At 41.2% G+C, this 24928-nt stretch overlaps 1 protein-coding gene across 6 annotated transcripts in view; it reads right to left on the reverse strand.

Moving 5' to 3' along the window:
* Nucleotides 1-16027: 16027 nt before the first annotated feature.
* Nucleotides 16028-24928, reverse strand: part of AKAP11 (A-kinase anchoring protein 11) — a 48760-nt gene continuing 39859 nt past the window's right edge. For all 6 annotated transcript variants that reach the window (XM_055335796.1, XM_055335791.1, XM_055335792.1 and 3 more), the window contains 3 exons: nucleotides 24803-24849; nucleotides 22425-22585; nucleotides 16028-20048 (listed from right to left, as the gene is read on the reverse strand). In XM_055335796.1, coding sequence (XP_055191771.1) covers nucleotides 19923-20048; nucleotides 22425-22585; nucleotides 24803-24849 — 334 coding nt within the window. In that variant the 3' untranslated portion in view covers nucleotides 16028-19922. The remainder of the gene's footprint in view (nucleotides 20049-22424; nucleotides 22586-24802; nucleotides 24850-24928) is intronic.

The raw sequence follows: 24928 nt of genomic DNA on the forward strand, positions 1-24928 counted from the left end.
TAACCAACTACTATGCAGTAAGTGGTGTAACACAACACAAATCTTATCATCTCACAGTTTTGTAGGTCAGGAGTCTGACATGGGTCTCACCAGGCTCAAACCAGTGTCCTCAGGACCACATCCTTTTTGAAGACTCCAAGGGAGAAGTTGTTTCCTTGCCTATTCTACCTGCTAGGAACAGCTGCCTGTTCTCATGGGCTCTCGCCCCTTCTTCTAGCTTCAAAGGCACCTATGGGGTCTCTCTCTGACTTTTCCTTTCCATTCACATCTTCCTCTGACTACAGCTGGAAAAGAGTCTCCCACTTTAAGAAGATTAGATTAGGCCCCTCTGGACAATTCAAGGTAACCTCCCCATCTCAAAAAAGTCCCTTTTGCCATGTAAGGTAAAATATTTAGAGGTTCTGAGGATAGAGACTTGGACACATTGGAAGGGCCATTGTTCTGCCTATCACAGGTATGACTTGTTTTGTTTTTATTGGGAAGAGACAAGAGTAGACATTTAAAGTTGGGGACTTGGAGAATCCATCAGGTAACTGGAAAGGCACTGCCCTTTGCCCTCAAGCTCATTTAGATTTCCTCTCTTGGATGAGAAAGAACCACTTTCATGCAGGTCTACCCTCATGATATGAATTTTTTATCTCCCATGCCACTGACCACTCATTCAAAAAGTTATTTTAAGATTTTCTAGATGCCAGATGTGTGCTAATTCTACAAAACAACCAAAGCCAAGTACCAAGAGGAAAATCATGGCATAAAGATGATAGTTCTTTTTCCAAAGTAAGGGCTATTATTATTATTATTATTATTATTAAAACCTATTTCCCATGTTGGGAGCACACTAAGAGCATGACATCCTTCCCAAAATAATGTTGCTAATTTTCCAAAATTGGGAACCTGTAGGTGTGTGTAGTATATTCTCAACTCTAGATAATTGGAAATTACTAATGAGAAGAAATAACAGGAAAATCCCAAAGGAAGAACAATAATTTAGAAAAAGAAACTTTGTCAGAAAAATCAGCATCAAAAAAAAAAAAAGAAAGAAAGAAAGAAAAAAGAAAAATCAGAAACATTACTACATAGAGCCAGAGACCAAAATGAGAATATAGACCAAAGACCAAAACATATAAGGTTTTCTTAGGAAAATAATCTGTTAAAGACATAAAGAAGATAAAAAATCAAAATTTAAAAATTAAGAAAAATAAAATTAAAGACATAAAGATTATGAAGCATTTATAATATATATGTTTATGGACATATAGAAACGTATCTTTTGATCCTAGGTTAATATTTGCAATAGTTTCCTTCCAAGAATGAATGTTGCTTGTCACTGGGTGTATATGGCCTTGGCTCCTGTCACCTGGTGTATGGCCTATGGCATGTTACTTGTCACCTTGGTGTATGGCCTTGGCATAATCATAAAACCAAAACCATCGGGGCAGGAGAGAACTTCGGATCATGAACTCCAGCCCACCCATTTTACAGACTAGGATACAGGCCACACTGGGAGATCAGGTAACTTGCTCAAAGTCTTACAAGTGACTGGTGGCTCAACTCTAGATGGCAAACTCCCAGAACACTGCTTTTTCCACTGGCCTTTCAGGGAGGCGTAAATCCCCGTCCACCCACTCACCCACCCATCCATCCACTCAACAAATGGTGGTCGACTGCCCACTACCATGTCAGACACTGTTGTAGGGCTGAGGACACAGCAGAGGGCAAAATTGGTGAAGCCCCAGCTCTAAGGGAGCTTACACCCTGGGTGATAAAAAGGTAGTCATATAGGCTTACCTCAGGTGGAAGAGGGGCTGAGAAGGAAAATGAAGCCATAATGCAATGGTATAATGCAAAGGGGTAAGAAGGGATGGAAGGTGGCTGCTATTTCAGGGAAGGTGACATTTTGAACAGGGACTGAATTTAGAGTGCTTTTTAGAGGTCACTTAGGATGACAGCTAATTTTAAATGGCACAGACCAGATGAAATGCTAATAGAAAATTCCCAAAAAAACTACCCAGGAGTGACCGAGGTGGGTGGGCACAGGTAAAATAATTAGGAAGGGGGTGTCCTGCGCTCCCGAGAACTGCTGGTGGCGGCCTTCTGCAGTCCTGCTCACCTGCCCGGGATAGGACCGTCCCAGGAGCCCAGGGAGGATGGTCCACCTGCGTGCCCGGCGCTGTCTGGGACATCCCCACGACCCCAGGGCAGCAGCTCTGACCTGAACCTGAGCAGAAGTGACCGAAGAATGCAGAAAATGCTCTAGGTGCTGGCGGGCGAGGGGAGAGGATGGGCCAGCGGGGAGAGGCCTTGCGGGGCAGGCTAGATCAGGAGCCAGTCTCCTGGGGGCTCAGGGGTTGAGATGCTGCCTTTGGCTCAGGTCATGATCCCAGGGTCCTGGGTTCGAGTCCGGCATGCGGCTCCCTGCATGGAGCCTGCTTCTCCCTCTGCCTCTGCCTCTCTCTGTGTGTCTCTCAGGAATGAATACATAAAATCTTTTTTAAAAAAATAAGGAAAGAAAGAAAGAAACAAGGAAAGCCTACACGAGACTGAGAAACGGGGCCCGCGGTGCGGCTAAGGTCCCCAAGGAGGCGGCGCGCCGTGCGCTGGGCTGCTGTACCACCTTGAGGCCCAGAGGAACACTGCAGCGTTCGGAGAGCACCGCGGACCAGCCGCGTTTCCAGGACAGGCTGGAAGTTCCGTGGTCCCCTCCCACAGGCTCCCTCCCATCCTAACAAATCGCCGCAGGCCCCCGGGGGTGCTTTGAGCGCCGCCGCCCTGAGCCCCCGTGGGGGTCGCTGCTGCAGCACCTGCGGAAGGTCCGCGCGCCCCTCCGCGCCCCGCAGCTCTGGCTTGCAGGGCGCACGGCCCGGGGCCGCCTTGACCCGCGGGGGGCTCGAGCGCCCCGACTCCTTCAGCCTGAATCGCTGGGCGGCGCCCCACAGGCCAGCATGTCCCCGCTCTTGGCTGAGGACCCCCCGCCCCCACCCCCCAGGCCTTGCTGCAGGTCCGCCCTCTGCAGCATCCCACACCCCCCCACACCCACCCCCGCCCACAGCGGCCTCGGGATTCACTCCTGCCGGAGGCCTTGGTCTAAAGTGTCCTCCGCATCACTGGCCGTCAGGGAAATGGAAATCAAACCCACAATGAGATCCCACCTCACCCCAGCGAGAATGGGGAGCATTAACAAGACAGGAAACAACACATGCTGGAGAGGATGTGGAGAAAGGGGGACCCCCTTGCACTGTTGGTGGGAATGTGACCTGGTGCAGCCACTCTGGAAAACTGTGGAGGGTCCTCAAAGAGGTAAAAATAGAGCTGCCCTACGACCCAGCAATTGCACTGCTGGGGATTTACCCCAAAGATTCAGATGCAGTCAAACGGCAGGACACCTGCACCCCGATGTTTCTAGCAGCAATGTCCACAATAGCCACACTGTGGAAGGAGCCTCGGTGTCCATCGAAAGATGATGGATAAAGAAGCTGTGGTCTATGTATACAATGGAATATTCCTCAGCCATTAGAAACGACAAATACCCACCATTTGCTTCGACAGGGATGGGACTGGAGGGTATTATGCTGAGTGAAATGAGTCAATCAGAAAAGGACAAACATTATATAGTTTCACTCATACGGAGAACATAAGAAATAGTGAAAGGGATTATAGGGCAAAGGAGGGGACCTGAGTGGGAAAAATTAGAGGGTGACAAAACATGAGAGACTCCTAACTCTGGGAAAGGAACAAGGGGTAGTGGAAGGGGAGGTGGGCAGGGGGATGGGGGGGATAGGGTGAGTGGGTGACAGGCACTGAGGGGAGCACTTGATGGGATGAGTACTGGGTGTTATACTCTATGTTGGCAAATTGAACGCCAATAAAAAAATACATTAAATAAATAAATAAATAAATAAATAAATAAATAAATAAATAAATAAATAAATAAAGTGTCCTCCTCTATCTCCTTCCCTCCTCTGCCCGCCTCCCTCCAGGATCTTCCTCTGATGCTCTGATCCTCTGATCCAGGCCCCTTGTGGGGCAACAGATGCTTCTTGTTGCAGCACCCACGGCAAGAGTGGAGAATGAAGCTTCCCTCAGGAGCTGCGGTGGGAGTCCACACACAGGAATACAGCCCAGGAGATTCAAGAAAGACGTTGAGGTGCGACAGGCGATGGTAACAGCTTCCCTTTGCTTGCCTCCCTGGACAGCAGTCTCCTCCCTCAGCCCCACCCGCCCCAACCTTAAGAGGCTGACAAATAGAAAACCCAGGTCACGTCTATCAGTTGATTGACATTTGGGTCACTTCCACTTTGGGGCTACGGTGAATAATGCTATGAACATATAAACGTTTGTGCAGACGTGTTTTCATTTCTCTTGGGTATATCCTTAGAAGTGGAATTGTAGGATCATATGGTAACAATCTTACCTTTTTGAGGAACCGTCAAACTGTTTTCAAAGTGGCTGCATCATCTTAAATTCCCACCAGCAGTGTACAAAAGCCCCAATTTCTTCACATCCTTGCCAACACTTATTGTTCATCTTTTTTTAAATTATACCATCCTAGTGGATGTGGAGACAGTTCCTGTTCATATTTAAGCTTTCCTCTATGTATCTAGCACAGCTATTTTGTATTCGGTGCTTGATAACACTAACATATAACATCTTTGAACTGATTTCCACTCTTGTCATTTCTTCTGGTTCCTGCTCATGGTTTTGTAATTTGTTTTCTTTTATCTAAGCTTTTCATTGTTTGAGGGGGACTTTACGTTAGAAATCACTGAAGCCTAGGATGGAAGTGGACCCTTCAAAAGGATTTCTGGTTGCCTCATACAAGCATTAACAGAAAAATGTTAAACTGAATCCTCAGCTTGGACTTTTAAGACCACTCAGGTAGGATGAATTAATTAATTAATTTATTTATTTATTTATTTATTTATTTATTTTAAAGATTTTATTTATTTATTTGATAGATGTCAAGCAGGGGAAAGGGCAGAGGGAGAAGCAGGTTCCCGCTGAGCAGGGAGCCCGATGCAGGGTTTGATCCTAGGACCCTAGGATCATGACCTGAGTTGGAGTCACACGCTTAACAGACTGAACCACCCAGGCAACCCAGGTAAGATGAATTTAGACTTTACAAACGCTCACGTGAAAATTAGTTTATCAAGTCTCAGAAAAAAGCAAAACAAAACAAAACAAAAAACCTTGATTCACTGCCAAGGTTTGAACAGGTTAGTTTTCTTCCAGTCTTCAGAGTGGGAGAGTTGTGATTATTTTCCACCCTCCCAACTGCACTGTGGGAATAGTCCTTTGGGGTCTTCACTTTGACCAGGCCCCAAAGCTCAGTGTGATGGTGAATTTGATGTGCTAGCTTAGTGTCTTATCTGCCACAGTGTCAGATATTTGGTCGAACACATCTGGATGTTACTATAAAGGTATTTTTCAGATGAGATTAACATTTTAAATCAGTAGATTTTGAATAAAAATTATTCTCCGTAAGGTGGGTGGGCCTCATTCAGTTACAGGTTTTAAGAGAAAATAGACCAAGGTCCCCTAAGAAAGAGGTAATTTTCCCAGCAGACTGCCTTCAGATACAAGCTACATCGTTGGCTCTTTCTTGGTCTATAGCCTCCTGCCTACCCTGCAGATTCTGAATTTGCCAGCCTTCATAACATGTGAGTTGGTTCTTTTTTATTTATTTTTTTATTTTTATTTATTTATGATAGTCACAGAGAGAGAGAGAGAGAGGCAGAGACATAGGCAGAGGGAGAAGCAGGCTCCATGCACCGGGAGCCCGACGTGGGACTCAATCCCGGGTCTCCAGGATCACGCCCTGGGCCGAAGGCAGGCGCTAAACTGCTGCACCACCCAGGGATCCCGGTTCTTTTTTATTTTTTAAAGATTTATTTATTTATTTGAGAGAGAGAGAGAGAGAGTGCATGAGCAGGGGAAGGGGGAGAGGGACAGAAAGAAGCAGACTCCCCACTGAGCGCAAAGCCAGACATGGGGCTCAATCTGAGGACTCTGGGATCATGATCTGAGCCAAAACCAAGAGTCAGATTCTTACCCAACTGAGCCACCCAGGTGCCCCTGAAACATCACTTCTAAAGGAGGTATTGGTTGTATGAGGTTTTAAAGCCTCCAACTCAGGTGTCCAGAAAATAGAATTTTCTATTGATGACTCTAACTTAGTCTCCATTTCTAGCCACATTCTGTATGATGGCAGGAAACTGAATCTTGATCAATTCTAAGGATTCTCAGGACATTTAGATTTGAAGATAGATGTTTTTCTTCCACTTACTTCCTAGATATCCAGCATCTTATTCCAGGTGGCATTTGCGGAAATTTCCAGGAATGGAGGGAAGGTATGGAATTGCTTGTGTGCACATGGAATTGGAGACAACTGTTACTTAGACGGAGTTGGATCTGTTTGCTGCTCAGCTCTCACCGGTTGTCCACATCGGCAGGTTCTGAGGTGTACACATTCCCACCCTGTCTCTAGCCAGTGTGGCCCATGCTGCTGTGCCGTCCCATTTGCTCTTCTTAGGAATGAACTTCTATATCCATGCTCACGACTCTCCGTAGCAGCAGGAAACTCAGATTTTCTCAGTCCCATTCTGCCAAAACCCAAACCCACTATACCACCATCCCAAGTGGGCAGGTATTTAAAATCTAATACAAAACGTGGGCAAAACTAAAAACAATAATACCAAGTTTGGGTGAAAATGGAAGTACAAGGGGATACTGTTGGCACATTTTTTTCCTCTCCAACTCCTCTTCCCACTACACATACCATCTATCATATATATATTTCATGTTAGTTTTCTTACATCTCCCACAATTTGCATTACATAAAACACAGACATCTCCTTATCAAGAAAAAGATGTATGGGGCACCTCGGGGGCTCAGTCGGTTGAGCGTCTGCCTTCAGCTCAGGTCATGATCCCAGGGTCCTGGGATTGGCCCCGCATTGGGGCCCCTGCTCAGCGGGAAGCCTGCTTCTCCCTCTCCCTCTGCCTGCCGCTCCCCCTGCATGTGCCCTCTCTCTGTGTGTAGCAAATGAATAAATAAAATCTTAAAAAAAATAAAAGAGGGTGTTATGCTATATGTTGGCAAATCGAAAATATATATATATATATATATATAAACTTGGTAAATATGGAGTCTACCTGGCTCCAAGTTCTTGTCCCAAATAATTATTAAAGTTATTTGCTTTTTGTCTTAAAAAAAAAAAAGAAAAAGTATGTTTTCATCACAGGTATGCTCCCATTGCCTTACACGAGGGCAGGTAGAAAAAATATCACTACAAAAAGCACAAATTAGGGGCATCTGGGTGGCTCAGTGGTTGAGCATCTGCCTTCGGCTCAGGTTGTGATCCCGGGGCCCTGGGATCGAATCTCACATCAGGCTCCCGCAGGGAGCTTGCTTCTCCCCTGCCTATGCCTCTGCCTCTCTCTGTGTGTCTCTCATGAATAAATAAATAAAATATTGTTTTTCTTTAAAGAAGAAATTAGAGGTGATAACTTAAAGTATAGCCTCCCTAAGCGGACCTGTACTTTCAACTAGGAGCCTGTGCAGACCTCAAAGACAGTAGACATGCCCTCGAACATGAATTAAATTTCAAAAAGGAAAAATTCAGTATCTACCTCTAAGTCTTTCATTTAGTTTCCCTAAATGCCCTAACTCATCTGCACTGGACAAACCCTTTGCCTCATTCTTCTAGGTTCCTGGGTCATCTGCATCTCCTCTCTGTTACGGCACCGTCTGTGCCTTTGTTCTAACAAATCTGTCCATCTTCCCTGCTTATCACTTGGTTATATTTAATTTCTATGGTTTTTCACAATGAACTCACCTTGGAAAACTGCTTTCCTAGGATTCCCCTTCTCATACTTGGAAGCAATCACCACGCAGACCATCTGACATTTCCAGTGGAACTCAGAAGTTATAAAATAATGATTTTTAAAATTGATAACATCTATCAGGCACTTATTACATGAGAGGAGCTATTAAGCACTTTGTATGAAATGATAAGGGGGCAAAGGGAAAAGGCACCGGCCAATTGCATAAAAGGGGCCTGGAGCTTGGAAAGGACATTTGTCCTTTCTATGGCTCTTTCTTCTCATCATGTTCTGAGGGACTTGAAACCGTGCATGGAATAGCCTCTACTGCTTGTCAGAGCTGATGGGTGGGTAACAGTGAAAGCAGGAGAGGCCCCTGCATGGCTCAGTTGGTTAAGCATCTACCTTCGGCTCAGATCATGTTCCCAGGGTCCTGGGATCGAGTCCTGCGTTGGGCTCCCTGCTCAGCGGAGAGCCTGCTTCTCCCTCTGGCCCTGCCTGTGCTCTTTCTCTCAAATAAATAAATAATCTTAAGAAGAAAAAAAAAGAGTGAAGACAGGAAAGGGGAAGATCAAATAGTCATGCGGAGATATCAAATACCTTTGCATGCTTTCTGGAAGACAACCGGAGATCCTTTTTACACACTGTTCTTCTCAAAAGATCTACTTAAAATACTTACATTGTAAAGATTATCAACTGTCTTAACTTTGGCTCAAAGCAGCATCACACAAGAGGAATGCAAAGAAAATACAACATTATATGTATCCATCAGACCAAAGAGCTCTTGTTCAAGATATTTCCAGCCAAGAGCCTGGCAAGATTCATTGACCACCAAACTTGAAAATCCCGAAGGTGAATGTGGAATTAAAAAAAAAATTATTTTGGCAATTATTTATGAAATAAAAGAAATCCCAATTGTATAAAATATATGTATGAGAGGAAAACTGGAAGGAAATTTGCCAAGGTAAATAGTTGTTGGCTCTAGGTGTTGTTACAGGTAATTTTGTCACCTTCTGTATTTTGGCTTTTAAATATGGTGACACAGTGTAATGTAATGAGTAGAACTGGAGCCCGGCCGACCTGGTGTTACCACTATGCCCACCGGGGAAGACACTTAACTTCTCTGAGCCTGACTTTTTGCACATGAAAAATAGGAATAATAATGACAAGGTTGATACCTGGATTCAACGATGTGAAGTGCGTGCCATAGAAAGTAAGTAGAAATTATTATAAGAACAGTATTGCATTTGGGTGGTTGTTCCTTTTTGCTTTCGTTTTTCTATTTTATTTTTTTTTAATTTTTTTCCAGAGTTCTTAATTCTTTTTTTTTATAAATTTATTTTTTATTGGTGTTCAATTTGTCAACATATAGAATAACACCCAGTGCTCATCCCATCAAGTGCCCACCTCAGTGCCCTTTACCGAGTCAACCCCACCCCCCGCCCACCTCCCCTTCCACCACCCCTAGTTCATTTCCCGGAGTTAGGAGTCTTTCATGTTCTGTCTCCCTCCCTGATATTTCCCACTCATTTTTTTCTCCTTTGCCCTTTATTCCCTTTCACTATTTTTTATATTCCCCAAATGAGTGAGACCATGTAATGTTTGTCCTTTTCTGATTGACTTACTTCACTCAGCATAATACCCTCCAGTCCCATCCCTGTCGAAGCAAATGGTGGGTATTTGTCGTTTCTAATGGCTGAGGAATATTCCATTGTATACATAGACCACAGTTTCTTTATCCATCATCTTTCGATGGACACCGAGGCTCCTTCCACAGTTTGGCTATTGTGGACATTGCTGCTAGAAACATCGGGGTGCAGGTGTCCCGGCGTTTCACTGCATCTGTATCTTTGGGGTAAATCCCCAACAGTGCAATTGCTGGGTCGTAGGGCAGGTCTATTTTTACCTCTTTGAGGACCCTCCACACAGTTTTCCAGAGTGGCTGCACCAGGTCACATTCCCACCAACAGTGCAAGAGGGTTTCCCTTTTCTCCACATCCTCTCCAACATTTGTGGTTTCCCGCCTTGTTAATTTTCCCCATTCTCACTGGTGTGAGGTGGGATCTCATTGTGGTTTTGATTTGTATTTCCCTGAGGGCAAGTGATGCGGAGCATTTTCTCATGTGCATGTTGGCCATGTCTACGTCTTCCTCTGTGAGATTTCTGTTCATGTCTTTTGCCCATTTCATGATTGGATTGTTTCTTTGCTGTTGAGTTTAATAAGTTCTTTATAGATCTTGGAAACTAGCCCTTTATCTGATACGTCATTTGCAAATATCTTCTCCCATTCTGTAGGTTGTCTTTGAGTTTTGTTGACTGTATCCTTTGCTGTGCAAAAGCTTCTCATCTTGATGAAGTCCCAATAGTTCATTTTTGCTTTTGTTTCTTTTGCCTTCGTGGATGTATCTTGCAAGAAGTTACTGTGGCCAAGTTCAAAAAGGGTGTTGCCTGTGTTCTCCTCTGGGATTTTGATGGAATCTTGTCTCACATTTAGATCTTTCATCCATTTTGAGTTTATCTTTGTGTCTGGTGAAAGAGAGTGGTCTAGTTTCATTCTTCTGCATGTGGATGTCCAATTTTCCCAGCACCATTTATTGAAGAGACTGTCTTTCTTCCAGTGGATCGTCTTTCCTCCTTTGTCTAATATTAGTTGACCATAAAGTTGAGGGTCCACTTCTGGGTTCTCTATTCTGTTCCATTGATCTATGTGTCTGTTTTTGTGCCAGGACCACACTGTCTTGATGACCACAGCTTTGTAGTACAACCTGAAATCGGGCATTGTGATGCCCCCAGCTATGGTTTTCTTTTTTAAAATTCCCCTGGCTATTCAGGGTCTTTTCTGATTCCACACAAATCTTAAAATAATTTGTTCTAACTCTCTGAAGAAAGTCCATGGTATTTTGATAGGGATTGCATTAAACGTGTAAATTGCCCTGGGTAACACTGACATTTTCACAATATTAATTCTTCCAGTCCATGAGCATGGAATATTTTCCCATCTCTTTGTGTCTTCCTCAATTTCTTTCAGAAGTATCCTATAGTTATTAGGGTATAGATCCTTTACCTCTTTGGTTAGGTTTATTCCTAGGTATATTATGCTTTTGGGTGCAATTGTAAATGGGATTGACTCCTTAATTTCTCTTTCTTCAGTCTCATTGTTAGTGTATAGAAATCATTTTTCTATTTTAATTATTACTTGAAACACTGCTTCTTCACTGTTTCCATAGCATTCAATAACCTTCTTATGAAAGTGGTATATTTAGCAGTTTTTCTCAGCGCACGAAGGTTAACTGTGAATTCTTTTGGTCCGTTAGAAATTACCTTAATTTTGTGTTCATTACTGAAAAATAGTTGAAAAATAGTTTAGAAGTATGTGAAATTCTAGATCTGACTTTAACCTGCGCTTGAAGATATCATTTTATTAACCTTGGGCTTTTGTCAGAACTGTTGACTGCGGTGAATCAAATTGTTGTTTTGCAAGTAACCCATCTGTTCTCTCTGGGTGTTTTTGAGATGATCAATTCCGCAGTTGTGTTTTTATTTTTATGTATTTTAATTATTACTATTTCTTTTTTGAGAAACAACGTGTGCAAGTGGGGTGGGGGATGGGAGAGGGAGATGAAGGGAGAGAAACTTAAGCAGGTTCCCCTTCCAGCATGGAGCCCAAGGCAGGGCTTGCTCTAAGGACCCTGAGATCATGCCCTGAGCAGAAATCAAGAGTCAGATGCTCAATGGACTGAGCCACCCAGGTGTCTGTGCAGTTGTTTTTTTAAAGTGTGTGTGTGTGTGTGTACGCACATACATGTTAAACAAAATGTATACACAGAATTGCACAAATATATACAGTCTAACCACCATTCAAGGCAAGAAATAGAGTCTTATTGACACCACATTAGCCTCCTGTCAATCCCTCTGCCCCAGGAGTAACCACCAACTTGACTTTCACAGTAACCATTTCCTGCTTTTTGACACTTTCAAATTAACATCCGATGATGGGTTATAACAGCCAATCCAAGCTTTGAAGCATCCTATTTAGCACAACTGCTGCACAGCAGAAACCGTAAGGTGGTTGTTTCTGGGAGGGCCGCTTGGTGGCTGGAAAGCTCTAAGAACTTGTCACTGTGTGTCCTTATACCTCTCGGGATTTAATATCATTTGTATTTATGACCCCTTCAAAAAAAAGAGACAAATAAAAGGGATGTCAAGGGTCAAGCACATGGAGAACAGCAAAATAAATAAATAAATAAAGTACTTCCATGTAAATTAAAATATTTTGAGTTGTTACCTGGGAGCAAAAATTGGATAAAATATCAAAACAGCCTCTTAAAGGCATCAAACAGCTCATAAGGATATTGAGGAATCAATGGGGTCACATCTAGTAAAAGCAAAGAACCCCAGCAAGGAAACTCGGCACCCAACACCACTCTTTTGTCCTAGGAATATTTGCCAAACTTGAAGAAAAAAATGTAAAAAAAAGAAAAAAGTAAAAAATGTGATACACAGAACTCTGGCAGCCTCGTGGGGCTTTAACAAGGCAGGAGTCCATTCCCGCTACCCTATCCAACAAAGCAATTCTCAAACACCACCCCCTTCTCTAAGGAGGAACCCTGATGGGCTGCACGGCTTGTACACAGGCCCTGGCCCAGGTGTGCAGCAGTTTCCAGCCCCCTGATTTATTCAGAAAACCTCAATGCTTGATTTAAATTTAGGAGCTCCAAGACCACTTGTGCCCCCAGGCACCTGTCAGAAGCAAAGGAAATCCCCTGTGAAGGAAAATACCACCATCCCAGGCCTTCGCTCTAGATCCTATGATAGGTGGCAAGTGGCAGGGCTGTGATTTTATATCAAGTTCTTTGAACCCTAGAGCCTACGTTCTTCTTAAACTTCACTGAACTGCCACGGGAAAAATTAAGCAGTGGGAAAGCAGGTCACCTAATCCAAAGTTAGGAGCTGTTTGGGTATCCTCCCTCTGCCTATGTCTCTGCTTCTCTCTCTCTCATGAATAAATAAAATCTTTTTTAAAAAATGGCAAAAGTGGGCAACCCGGGTGGCTCAGCAGTTTAGCGCCACCTTCAGCCCAGGTCATGATCCTGGCGACCCGGGATCGAGTCCCACATCGGGCTCCCTGCATGGAGCCTGCTTCTCCCTCTGCCTGTGTCTCTGCCTCTCTCTTTCTCTGTCTCTCATAAATAAATAAATGACATCTTTAAAAAAAATTTAAAAAATAATTTTAAAAATGGCAAAAGCGATGAGACAGCACTGCAGACCCCTCTCCAAAGACAAGCACACTTTTTTCATGGAAAGGGTCTAGTCCTTTAATTTGGGGAGAGCTTTAATTTTGGGAGAACAAGCTGAAACCTGCTGCTAGTATCTACCCACTTACCTGGTCTTCTAGGGTCACAAGTTCCAATCTATCTCCACTAACAGCCGTTTGTATGTTTAAAAACGGTTTTGAGGTCACACACACACCACACACCCCCTACTTTCCTTCTCTGGGCCAAGCAGCCTTTTGTCTTTCAGTGACAACTCAAAGGATTCCTTTTCGGTTCCTCCCGCATTAGACAAGTCATGGGTGTGGATGGTTCATGCTCTCTCTGTCCTTGGTGAGATGGCATCTGGGACTAAACCTGATGGTCCAGGCATGGTTTAATAAGCACAGGGTCGGGACGCTTGGGTGGCTCAGCGGTTGAGCGACTGCCTTCGGCTCAGGGCGCGATCCCGGGGTCCTGAGATCGAGTCCCCGACTGGGCTCCCCGGTGGGAGCCTGCTTCTCCCTCTGCCTACGTCCTTGTCTCTCTCTCTCTCTCTCTCTCTCACGAATAAATACAATTTTTAAAAATAAATAAAATAAAAAGCACAGGGTCAAGTGAGACTATCAACCCACCACGCCACAGACTTAAAACCCAACTTCTACAGTATAAAAAACCTACATTACAGCAGAACAACTAGGAACACTTTCTTGAGCAGGCATCTGGGTGAGAGCGGACTATATTTTTCACCATGTGTCACAACTCCCCAGGCTCTGGCCAAACTGGTCTTTGGTTCTTCAAACAAGCCACAAGCCTTCTCTTCTCAGGGTGTTTGTTTGCTCTACTGAAAAAGCTCCCCGCCTCCCCCAACCCCCCTGACTCCCTCTGCCTGGTTGGTTCCCACCCAGCTGGAAACCAGCTGAAGCCTCAGCAGCACATCCTTAGGGAAGCCCCATTAGGCTCCTCTGTTTCAGGTTCCCACCACCCTTCAAACTGTAGTTAAATAGCTATTTCTCTAATTACTCATTTAATGACTCTTCTTCGCTAAATAATAAACTCTGTAAAGGCAGGGACTAATGTCATAGCTTTTTTTCCCCCCAAACACATTCCACTCCCACAAGGGCCCTGGCTATGGCACACTTCCTCTCCCTGCAACCTCTTAACACTCTGATAGAAGCCCTGAGGGTCTCTCCTCTCCCACTTCCCTGTACTTACCCAGAACCACTACTCCCCTCCTGCCTTTCCAGAGCACTTAGCCCCTTGGGCCTACGGAGGCCTCAGGTGATCGGGCTTCTTAAACATACTGTCCGTTATCTCCCTAGCTCTGTGTTTAACCAGAGACCCCTCCTGGAAGCCATGGCCTCTTAGGGTTCAACGCAGTAGAAAAGGTCAGCTGGCTTGCCCAAATCTAGGCAGTTTAAGTTGGCCCAAAATGTGCCACGACGCACTTGAGGTGACTCAAAGACATAAGACTTGTTGGTTGGAAAAGCCCTTATCAGAACATTTTAGTCTCCCTGGAATCCATGCCCCCTTGCCCCACAACTGCCCATATTCTGTTATAAACAGAAAAAGAGAGGAGGTTGATTTCAGATGTAATTCTGGCAGCTTTTTTTTTTTTTTCTCCCCGACAGCCTTGTTCTGACTCTGCACAAGTTCACATCATTGTAAGCCCCTACGGGATCTCTAAGCTTCAATTCCTTGGTTCACAGAATTTATGTGACTGGGAGAGAACTAAGGGTATGTCTAGAAAGTCATAAAAATATGGTATTTGGAGGAAAATATCTGAGCTCAGAATATTCAATTTGTAAAAGTGTGTAAGCAAGAGAACCGTCCCATCTTTGGAAGAAAATGTCAAATCGTGGTTCAGTCACAAGGACAAAAGAGGAAAAAAATAAAACAGACTCAGAAGTTCCTTGTCCAAGTTTATTACAATTGTTTGAATATTGTCCTTTAAAATGGTTACCGTGCAATGCCCTGCAATGCTCTTCGACACCCCTGGTCAGTATATTCCAACACGATCTTCACCCAAGGCAGGTATAAAATGGCTATACAGCAGGTGGCCTTCGGTACATTAGGTGTTGACCCTCGAGGTCGACACTGACCTGTTAAAACTACACGTCTTTGGGAACACATTCTCAGAAGCCAAGAAGCCACAACTGTTCATTCCTTTCTCCATACAAAATGCCTCGTTAAGATACAGGCACCAGGTCTCTGGGATCCTAATGCGCCAGTGGGACAATTCTATTGAAAAAGGAAATGTAGATCTCATAGAACCTGCTCTTGGTAAACCTGCGCTGTCTCTCCCTTCTTTCTTGTCTACGCACTTAAAAAATGGTGCTCTTAACAACTATGATTTGCTTTTTGTTCAGGAGCAATAAAGTTAAGCCTCTAATTTCTAGAACCTTCCTCCCCTCTTTGAGCAACCATGGAGAAGGGAAGAATTGCTGGTATATCATTCAGATTTTTTTCTAGGCACGATACTGATCTTACCTGCTTTAGGTGAGAGGTTGCATGACAAGTAGCGATAGCGCCCCTGTCCCTAATTTCTGGGCTTTACCCACTGAGGACAAGTCATGGTCCATTAGCAACAATCAACATCTGACTTTTAAGCCCGATGCTACATGGCATGACAGGGGGTATGTATGCTCCCTATCGCCTGCGGAAGGAGTGCTGGATCCAGGCCAGAATTCCTGAACACGCAACCATAATATTCCACTTGGCACTCAAATGCAGAATAGGTTGGGCAGCCAGCCTTTCAAGTCACTTATGTCAGCATTCAGAGGCGCCTGAATATACAGCCAGAATCCAGGGTCTGATTAAAAATACCCAGCTTCTGCAGTTCTCAGAAACCATTTTAGAAGCACGGAGATTATGTGTCTTCTATCATGGCAGTTCAATTAACGCCTTTGTTGTTTAGTTCAGGACAGAGCAGTTAACAAGATAGTATAGAAGGAAACTGAGGCCAGGCATCTCTTACGTTTATTGAAGAATTCTTAGTTGGGAGAGGAAAGATCACAGACAAACAATTCATAAAAGATAAAAGAACAATTAATTGCAAATTATTACAAAGGTGATTTCTGAAATGTTTATTTTGAGCCACTGCAAAAACAAAATTATAGTGCATCCTGAAGTTCGTATTTTGGTAAATGAACATATTAAAGGACAGAAAAGCTAAAAAAAAGTTACTGTTATATGAGATCTTAATGTAGTAATTCTGCACAAACAGCTACAATTACCCAAAGCTGCTTTTGCTATATATATATATATATATATATATATATATATATATATATTAAACAAGAATGTGAATTACTTTAAACACTGCACAAGTAACCAAAGTTAGCAAATCCAGCAATATTAAAACCTGATATTAAATAGTATTCAAACATTACAACAAAAATAAAATAATGAACTTCTAGAACTACAATTCTACCCATGTGAAAGGAATGTACATGGATGGTAAAACAAAAAAAATAAATAAATAAAGTGACAAGAGTGACCAACACTGCATCTCCATCTTCAGAGCAGGGATACAGTAAGTGAGTAAACACGTGTGGGGTCTTTTGCTAAAAATGAGGAAAAAAATGCATTTCACTTGAAGGTAATCACCTAACTCCCACTGAAGCTCTAACTGTCTTGTGCTGGTGACAGGTGGGCAGGGCTTTATATGGAAAAGTATTTTCCCTATACCCTGAGTGTGGATGCATTAATATATTTTTTTTTAACTGTGGGAAGTTTCCTTTGAGAAATATAAAATTTAAAGCAACATACTGATGGGAAACTGACAGTGAATTGTGAAAGCATACTATTAGCTAAATAATTAACTAAGAAGATATCTCGAGTCTGAATTCTGATGATCAGTCGGGGTTAAGTTTTGCTTCTGGGAAATGTGCACTGATGTCAAAGCCATGTAGATAAACGGTCTTTCACTTTATACATGGTACATTTAATAAGTAATTAAATTCTCCTACCAGCAACATAAAACCCTTATTTAAGCAAAATGCAAGTATTATGAGTTGAATTAATTCACATCAAATATCTGAAAGGGTAAGTGGAACATTTTTCAAAGTATAAAGATGTTATCGCATGTATTCACTAAGTGAATACTCTCAAAGGTCTTATTACTCCATTAAATTCTATCAACCAACCCAATTGGTATTTTAATTTTCCTCCATGACTTAATCATTCATTTTGTATAAATCAAGAAATATCTTCAAAACCAACATTAATAATATCCAAAATATAAATGTAATTTAAACTTGCCTTGGGAAAAGAAGGCTATGAAAGAATTGCTACATTTCAGTCAAAAACAATGTTCTTAAAAAAAAAAAAAAAAAAAAACCCTTATCAGAGGCCTCATGTCATTCACTTTCTTTCCACAGATCCTTCAAGGGTTCTGAAGTTGATAAACAGAATTCAACTCAATGCATATCACAATTTTAAGAGTTCTGAATAAGACATGGTAATTTCATGAGGGCCGAAATGCACAGAATGGCAAGATTACCATGTTACAATATAAATATGTCAAGTAGATTAGTAATAAAATGAGACGGTGGGGGAGGAGGGCGGGGTGGTCCTCTCAACAAAAGGGCTGTTCTGAAGACCGAGCAACCGAACAGACATAAGATGTCTTTGGAATAATCACAAAGTGCCTTTAACAAGAGTAAGTTTAGAATGTCCTTGATTAAAAGATACTTCTCTCCATATAAGGAGCTTTGCTCACACTTCTTTTCACATCTGCCAATACTTAATATTGTTCTCTACACCCCTACACTGCTACAAGGGTAGAGGTCCATTAGGGTTCTTACCACACATGCTAACACCTATAGACTGGTCTGTCCTTCCGTGGTGGCTAAGTAAAGGAACCCTGACTCCAGCACAGCTCCAAGCAAATGCAGAGACAACAAGGATAGGAGGAAAATCTTACTTCAAAATTATTATTACCATAAGAGATATAAACATAAACATTTCCAAGGACAGGAAGTTTTACAAAACGAATATATTTTCACTTTAAGTTTAAAAGAAAGGCAGAACTCAATTTGCTGTTAATCAAACCCGTACGTGTATCGAAGTTACTCAACACAACTTGATAGTCATATACGTGTAAAAATGCAATCTAATCTAATAATCAGTTAATCCCTGTTATGATTAACAACCCAGCTCCCAGCGTTCATAAACCCAGCCCAGTGCTGCTGCATCTCAAGTTTGGAGAAGCTAAAGACAGAAACAGTTCCGGCTATACAGATTTCCTGCATTTCTCCACCGTAAAAAATACTTGAAGAAACTTTAGGTGAATTTATTTATAAAGCTTGCTCTATTTCTTTATTTTAAGTTGAGAAAAATCAAAGTTCACACAGTAACCTCAAAATATTTAAGTAGCTTTGGGCATTTTTCTTAAGCGAATTTTACTCTCTCATTATGAAATACATTTCTCTACCATAATTATTAATTCAAATTAATATAAGTGCCCTTATTCCTTGCCCCTTGGTGGGTGCTATGTCTTCTACACTTTGTGCAGCTTCCAGAACTGTCAGTGCTCTGGGAAAAAAGAATATGAAATGGAGCAAAACCAAAAGCCCCCAACGAAAAGTGATTTATTCTAGATTACAAAACACTAATGGAAGAACCAAAAATTCACACATGCATATCCTCACATACAAAACCAAGACACAATCTTGGTCCTCTATTCAAGTCAAGTGGCAGTTTCTGAAGACAAAGTAATAGAAAACATGGAGCCCAGAAAAATCATGTCAGACGACTTTACAAAATAATGCAGATACCATTTTATTGCGGGAGGGGGTTATGGGAGTGAGAAGGTGCTGGGAGTCCCTTCTTTTTCTGGAAAAGGTTTATCCTTGCTAGGCAGAGAGTTTTGTGATTTTTTTTTTTTTTCAAAAATCTGACCATGAAAATCATTACTGGGCTTCTCTGGATGCATTTCCATATCAACATTAATTTTTAAAATTTTAACAAGTTTTGTACCTTTATTTTCATTTATAAGTTAGGGGCCCAAAGTTGCCCAAAGAAAGAAAGAAAAATTCTTACTGCACAACCTTTATAGACATTTTATTTTAAAGCATCTTTTAAATGTCAACAGAGGGTTTCTAACCAAGAAAATAGTAAAATAAAAAAAAGGGCACAAACCCACTAGGCAAGGTTAAAGTCTCCCATACCCACATACACACACACACACACAAACACATACTCATTTTCATGCCAGATGGATTGGCAACATTAGTAAATAATGTCATTCGATGAAAGGATGGGGAAACTATCATTTATGGTATTTATCGGAACCTAAAATACCAATGTTTCTAAGAAATTAAATAGTGCAAGGGATTCAAAAAACTACCAAGAGCTGAGCTGTGGAAATAAAATTGACTTTTAAAAATAAAACAGAAATTCTATTGTGGGGGGGGGGACCCATTAGCCTCAAAGCTCTTTTGTCAGATTAGTTCTCAATAGAACAGCATTTGTTTGTGAAGGAGCAAAACTCTTTGTCCCTGGACTCTGTCCTCAGCCACCTCAGTGTGGTCTGTAGCAGCACTATTGAGATGCAAGAAGACTGCTGTCATGTCCCTGAAAACCTCATGGTCAGACTTTCCTTCAAATCAACGTTCTGAGGGTCTTAACACACTACGCATGTGCACAGAAGCATAATGAAGATAGTCTTTGACAGAAATTACAAAAGTATGAACTATATACAACGTGGGATGACTGAATGCGCTTAAAAAGCTTGATTTACTTCCCTCCCAGTTCACTGTAAATGTTAATATTCAAAGTTTACCCTATGCATCTTGATCTGTTTCTTCCTCTCTCAAAACGATAAAATGTACTGGCTGGAAGTTTGTTCTATGCGTCTTCCAAGAGCCAATCAAACAGTGACTTGTGCCTCTCCTCCTGCACTTCATAGTACTGCAGCACAGCCTGCACGACGTCCCCCACCTTCCATCCCTTTTCTTGTAATCGTTTTGAGAGCTGGTAAGAAAGAAAGGCATGTCCAATGTTAGCCAAAGACAATCTCATAACAACAAAGTTTCCATTTTTATTTTTAGTATCAGATAACTATGAGATTCTTGCTGTCTGCAGTAAAATATTATTTCCCAGTTTTATAGCAAGGCCTCCTCTCCTAAATTACCACCCCTCTACACAAACTAAACATGTTTCCTTCCTGCCCTTGACAAATACATCTCCTCCAGGGAATGACACTTTGGGGCTGTTGGGAGACAGAACTCCACCAACCTCACCCACCAGATAGTCTGTGTGGGAGTAGAGTCGCCATCTCTACACGAAATTCTCGACCTAACTAAATACATCTGCCACACCCTTAATTAGGAACACAAAATAATAAAGATGTCAATCTTAGTAGAAGGATGTGGATTTTCCTTCCACAACATGTAGTGTGGCTTTTTTCTGGAATACACACTCTGGCCTCAGTGGAAACATGGCTTTCTAAGTTAAGAAATGTTAATGTTTCAACAAAAAAAAACAACCAAAAAAAGTATATAAATATTGTGGTGATCATTTCACAATATAGACAAATATTGAATCATGCTGTACACCTGAAACTAATGTAATGTTATGCTTCAATAATACTTCATTTTTTTTTGGAAAAAAAAAAGTAAATTTAAATACAGGTTTAAATAAATACATCGTCACCAGTATCAGAATATGTCTTCACTCATTTTGTTCTATTTAGTTCTGTAAAAACTACTTTAATTTTGTAATGTAAATATGCTTAGCCTTGTTAAATACAGCCTTATAGTGATATAGTTCACAGACCATATAATTCATCCATTTAAAGTATACTTAGTCCATGGTTTTTAGTATAGTCACCAAGTTGGGTGCAACCATCACCACAATTACTGTTAGAACACATTTGTCGCACCAAAAGGAAGCTCTACCCATTAGTGAACACTCCCCATGTCTCCCAAACAGAACTCTAGGCAAATGCTAATCTACTTCAGTCTCTACAGATGTGCCCATTTAGGCCATTTCGTATAAATGTAATCATAAAATATATGATATGGTCTCTGGTGACCAGTTTCTTTCACTTAATGTGACTTGAAGGTTCCTCCATGGTGTAGCATGTATGCGCTTCCTTCCTTTTGGACAGATAATATTCCATTGCATAGATATACTACATTTTATTTATCCGTTCTAGGATGTTTCCCTTTCTGGCGTGGTAGGAATAATGGACATACATTTTCATTCCTCTTGGGTATTGCTGGGTTATATGATAATGCCAGGTTTAACTTCTTGAGGAATTTTCAGAATGTCCTCCCTAGGTTACTTGGGGATGAGCGCCTAGCACCATCATGCTCACGCTCAGCTCTGCCCATGGTCTTCCTTAGCCCTCACTTTATTTAAGACTAAATGACTTGAAAATATCTGCTTCCCTCTAGTGGGTTCTCACACCTTTCCTATCTACTCCTTCTTGACAATTTATTTCCTGAGGATCGCTTTGTCTTATCTTCTCCTTCTGCCCCAAACCAGAAACCTAACCTAGAAAAACCCAAAAGTCCAAGAAAAAACAAACAATAAAATACCAACAAAAGGTCATTTTTACTGAGTATCTCTTTCACACACTTCTTTATATCTTTGTAAATTCTGAACCAGGAATCAAGAGTAACTGGACTGCTCCCTTTTTGTTATAGATCAATTTGCACTGGTTATTCATTGAACTATTTTATACCCTATAAGAAGATTAAATCAAAATTCTGATAAGGAAGATTCTGGGACAAAAACCTTAAGACTATATAAAATAAAAATCTTGACTAACAACATGCTTGGCACACAGTTAAGTTCTCGATAAAAATACCCAATTAGTGTACTGAATCCGAACATTGCATTATTAAGAACCCCATGGCCCCTTATGTTTAAACCTTCACTGGCTTTTTGAAGCATGCTAGCTTCTCCCACTAATACAACTGGATTAACAGAGTAGGAGACATACTAATTGCCAGGCATAATTATGAATCAATTTAAAACAAAGAATAACTCAATCTTTTCATATGAATACATGGTTATTAATGGCACCTGACTCTGAGTGCTTAGGATGTCTCAGGCGCTAGAGCAAGCATATTTTTTTTTTTACAGTATTGTGTTTAATCCTCATAAACCTCTGTAAGGTAACCTCTCATTTTCATAGTGCAGATAAGGAAACCTCGAGCGTGCCCAAGGTTACACTACCAGAGGGGCAGGGCTAACATCCAGACCCACTATGCGACTCTAGCACACAAGCACGGACCCACTGTGCAATCAAGGGGCGTCTGGCTAGGTCACCCATGGGATACAGAACACCGAAGATGGTTAAGCATGGCCTTACAACCACCCTGCACAGCAGGTGCTTACTTGTATGAACTCCTTCTTTGCAGAGTCATGAAGATAAAGTTCTGTCACTTCAGCCTCAGAAGCCACGAGCCACTGAAGAATAATCCTTAGCTGGGGATCCACTGTGCAAGGCTCCATGTCGATATTGGTAATGAGCAGAATCTTTCTGTCTGGCCCCAAACCTAGTATTTGCATTTGAACGACATAAAGTGAAACTCATCAACTCAACTCAACTCTCAATACTCTGGTTCCCATGGGTAGAGAAATATTTTCCATTTCTTAAGATTCCAATGAACGCTAGGAAAAAAAAAAATCTGTCTTCCCTCATCCTCAGCTTAACATCAACCAAAACATTTATTTCAAAGGGCAAAATAAAGCTACAACAAAGGAATAACACTGATCATCTATCTACTGAGAGCACAAATACAAAACTTATTTTGAGGCATTGAATTCAAGTACTATAAATGCCATAGATTTGTGTCAAAATACAATGCACAGGTAAAGAAAGAGCAAACAAAACTATAAAGCTAAAACAAAACTATAAACCATCAAAATAGAAATCTCAAATAGAAATCTCATATAAAGAAATATATTAAATGGACTTTAAGAAAGCTTCTTGAATTAAGAAAAGTAACAGAAGCAACACACACTTGTACAGGGCATATTACATCCTAGGTAGTGTTCTAGTTCTTCCTATATACAAACTCCTGGAACCCTCACACCTATCTTATGAAGTGAGAATTACCATCTCCATCTTACAGGTGAGGAATGTGAGGCAGAGAGAGATCCGGAGTCTTACAATGGGGCAGTGGTTGAGCCAGGACATGAACATAACAGTCTTGCTCCATGCTCTCAACCACTTCATTTTTTAGGCAAAGGACGGAGGGGAAATGTCACATGCAGCCACTTACATCCCAAAAGGCAGACCAGGGAATTTTCTGGCACACCTCTTTGTAAATAAGCTATTACAAGTTTCTCTTTTTTATGAAAATTATGTTCTCAACATAAAGAAGGATGAATCGCTGTTGGCTATAAAACTAATGACCTGTAGACCCATATCATCACTCCTGCTTAAAGAGGGCTGAGCCAAAAGCAGAGCTCACACAAGTAAGTGCCTTCCCACACTGAGGTGAACAGTGGGCATGCTGGCAGACGTCACGTCAGTTTGTGCCAGTCGTGGAAATTTGTTGGTGACCGTCCCTGATTCTTTTTTAAAGTTTGCAGGGCATTCTAGACTACTACTAATCGTTTTTAGGATTTGTGTTGGTCCCTAATGTTTTCACTTAGACAACGGATCCATGTCATTCTCTTAAGATAAAAAAAAGTACTGCCTTTTCCCTTCTCTCCCCTCAATGACTCTTAACCAAACATGGGTCTGGTACACCATGATATCATGATACCAGACATGACACAGCTTTCTTAGACAAAGTCAACATATTTTTAAGTCAGCAAAATAAAGCAAATATTACCTAGCCTATCTGTATCTCTAAAAATATTGACCTACTCCTACGTCATATCCAATGACAAAAACTTACTTCTAGAAGCCCTATATGAAGAATGTTTACTTAAAAACAGAATGTCTAACTTAGCAGAAGCACTGGGACTAAAAAATAATCACCTCAAGTCTGAGGATTTTAGCTCAAAAATGGGTACATGACTTCCCTAAATAAGAAAGGCATAACTAGAGATAAAACTGGATACTCAGGTGTTAATAAAGTACATTTCAAGATTTCATTTAGGCATTTTTCTCAGTTTGCCCTACTTCTAAGGAAATGATGAAAAAAAGCACTAGCTCAAAAACAAATATCTCAAACACTATAAATATTTTTAGGTGCTGCTCTATAGAAGACATTATTGTTATTTTCATAATTTAAAAAAATAAGCCATTTAAATAAACCAGCTAAATGAAAATTCAGCTTCAATATGGAAAGTTTCCACATTCACTCAGATACTCTAATATTGGAATTAAGGATTACAAATCATGGTCCAGAACTCTAAACACTAATTTAAGAAGTTACTAGTTTGGAAGTATAAAACTAGAGCATATGCCATAATTTTAATAAATTATATATTATAATGTAAGGGTTTTATGTTTTAAAAAAGATAATTACACAGAGAGATATTATCATAAATTTCCCTCTCAAATAACTGAATAATTCTTTTTAAGTAATTCAGTTTTCACACCAATGGGTACACTTCATTAGTTTAGCAATCAAATGGTACAAATGGTTCAACAAAGGACCTGTCGCCAGATACATTAGTTCAGGACTGTTGTGATTTGCAAATACCCTAATTTGTAATAACCTGGAGGCCCATGGATGAAAACGCACAAAGTGAAGACTCTTCTAGGAAACCTTATACAAAAAAACATGCAAACACTTTGAGAAACAGTCAATTACCTTCTCCATCATCCTCAGGATCTTCATCTTTATCATCTGGCTCATCACTTTTCAAATAAAAGAGCAGAAGCAGTTAAAAAAAAAAAAAAGCTTTAATTAATAATGGTACTAAAACCAATTCTTAAA

This window comes from Nyctereutes procyonoides, unplaced genomic scaffold (genome assembly GCF_905146905.1).
Source record: "Nyctereutes procyonoides isolate TBG_1078 unplaced genomic scaffold, NYPRO_anot_genome, whole genome shotgun sequence".
In the NCBI taxonomy this organism is placed as follows: Eukaryota; Metazoa; Chordata; class Mammalia; order Carnivora; family Canidae; genus Nyctereutes; species Nyctereutes procyonoides.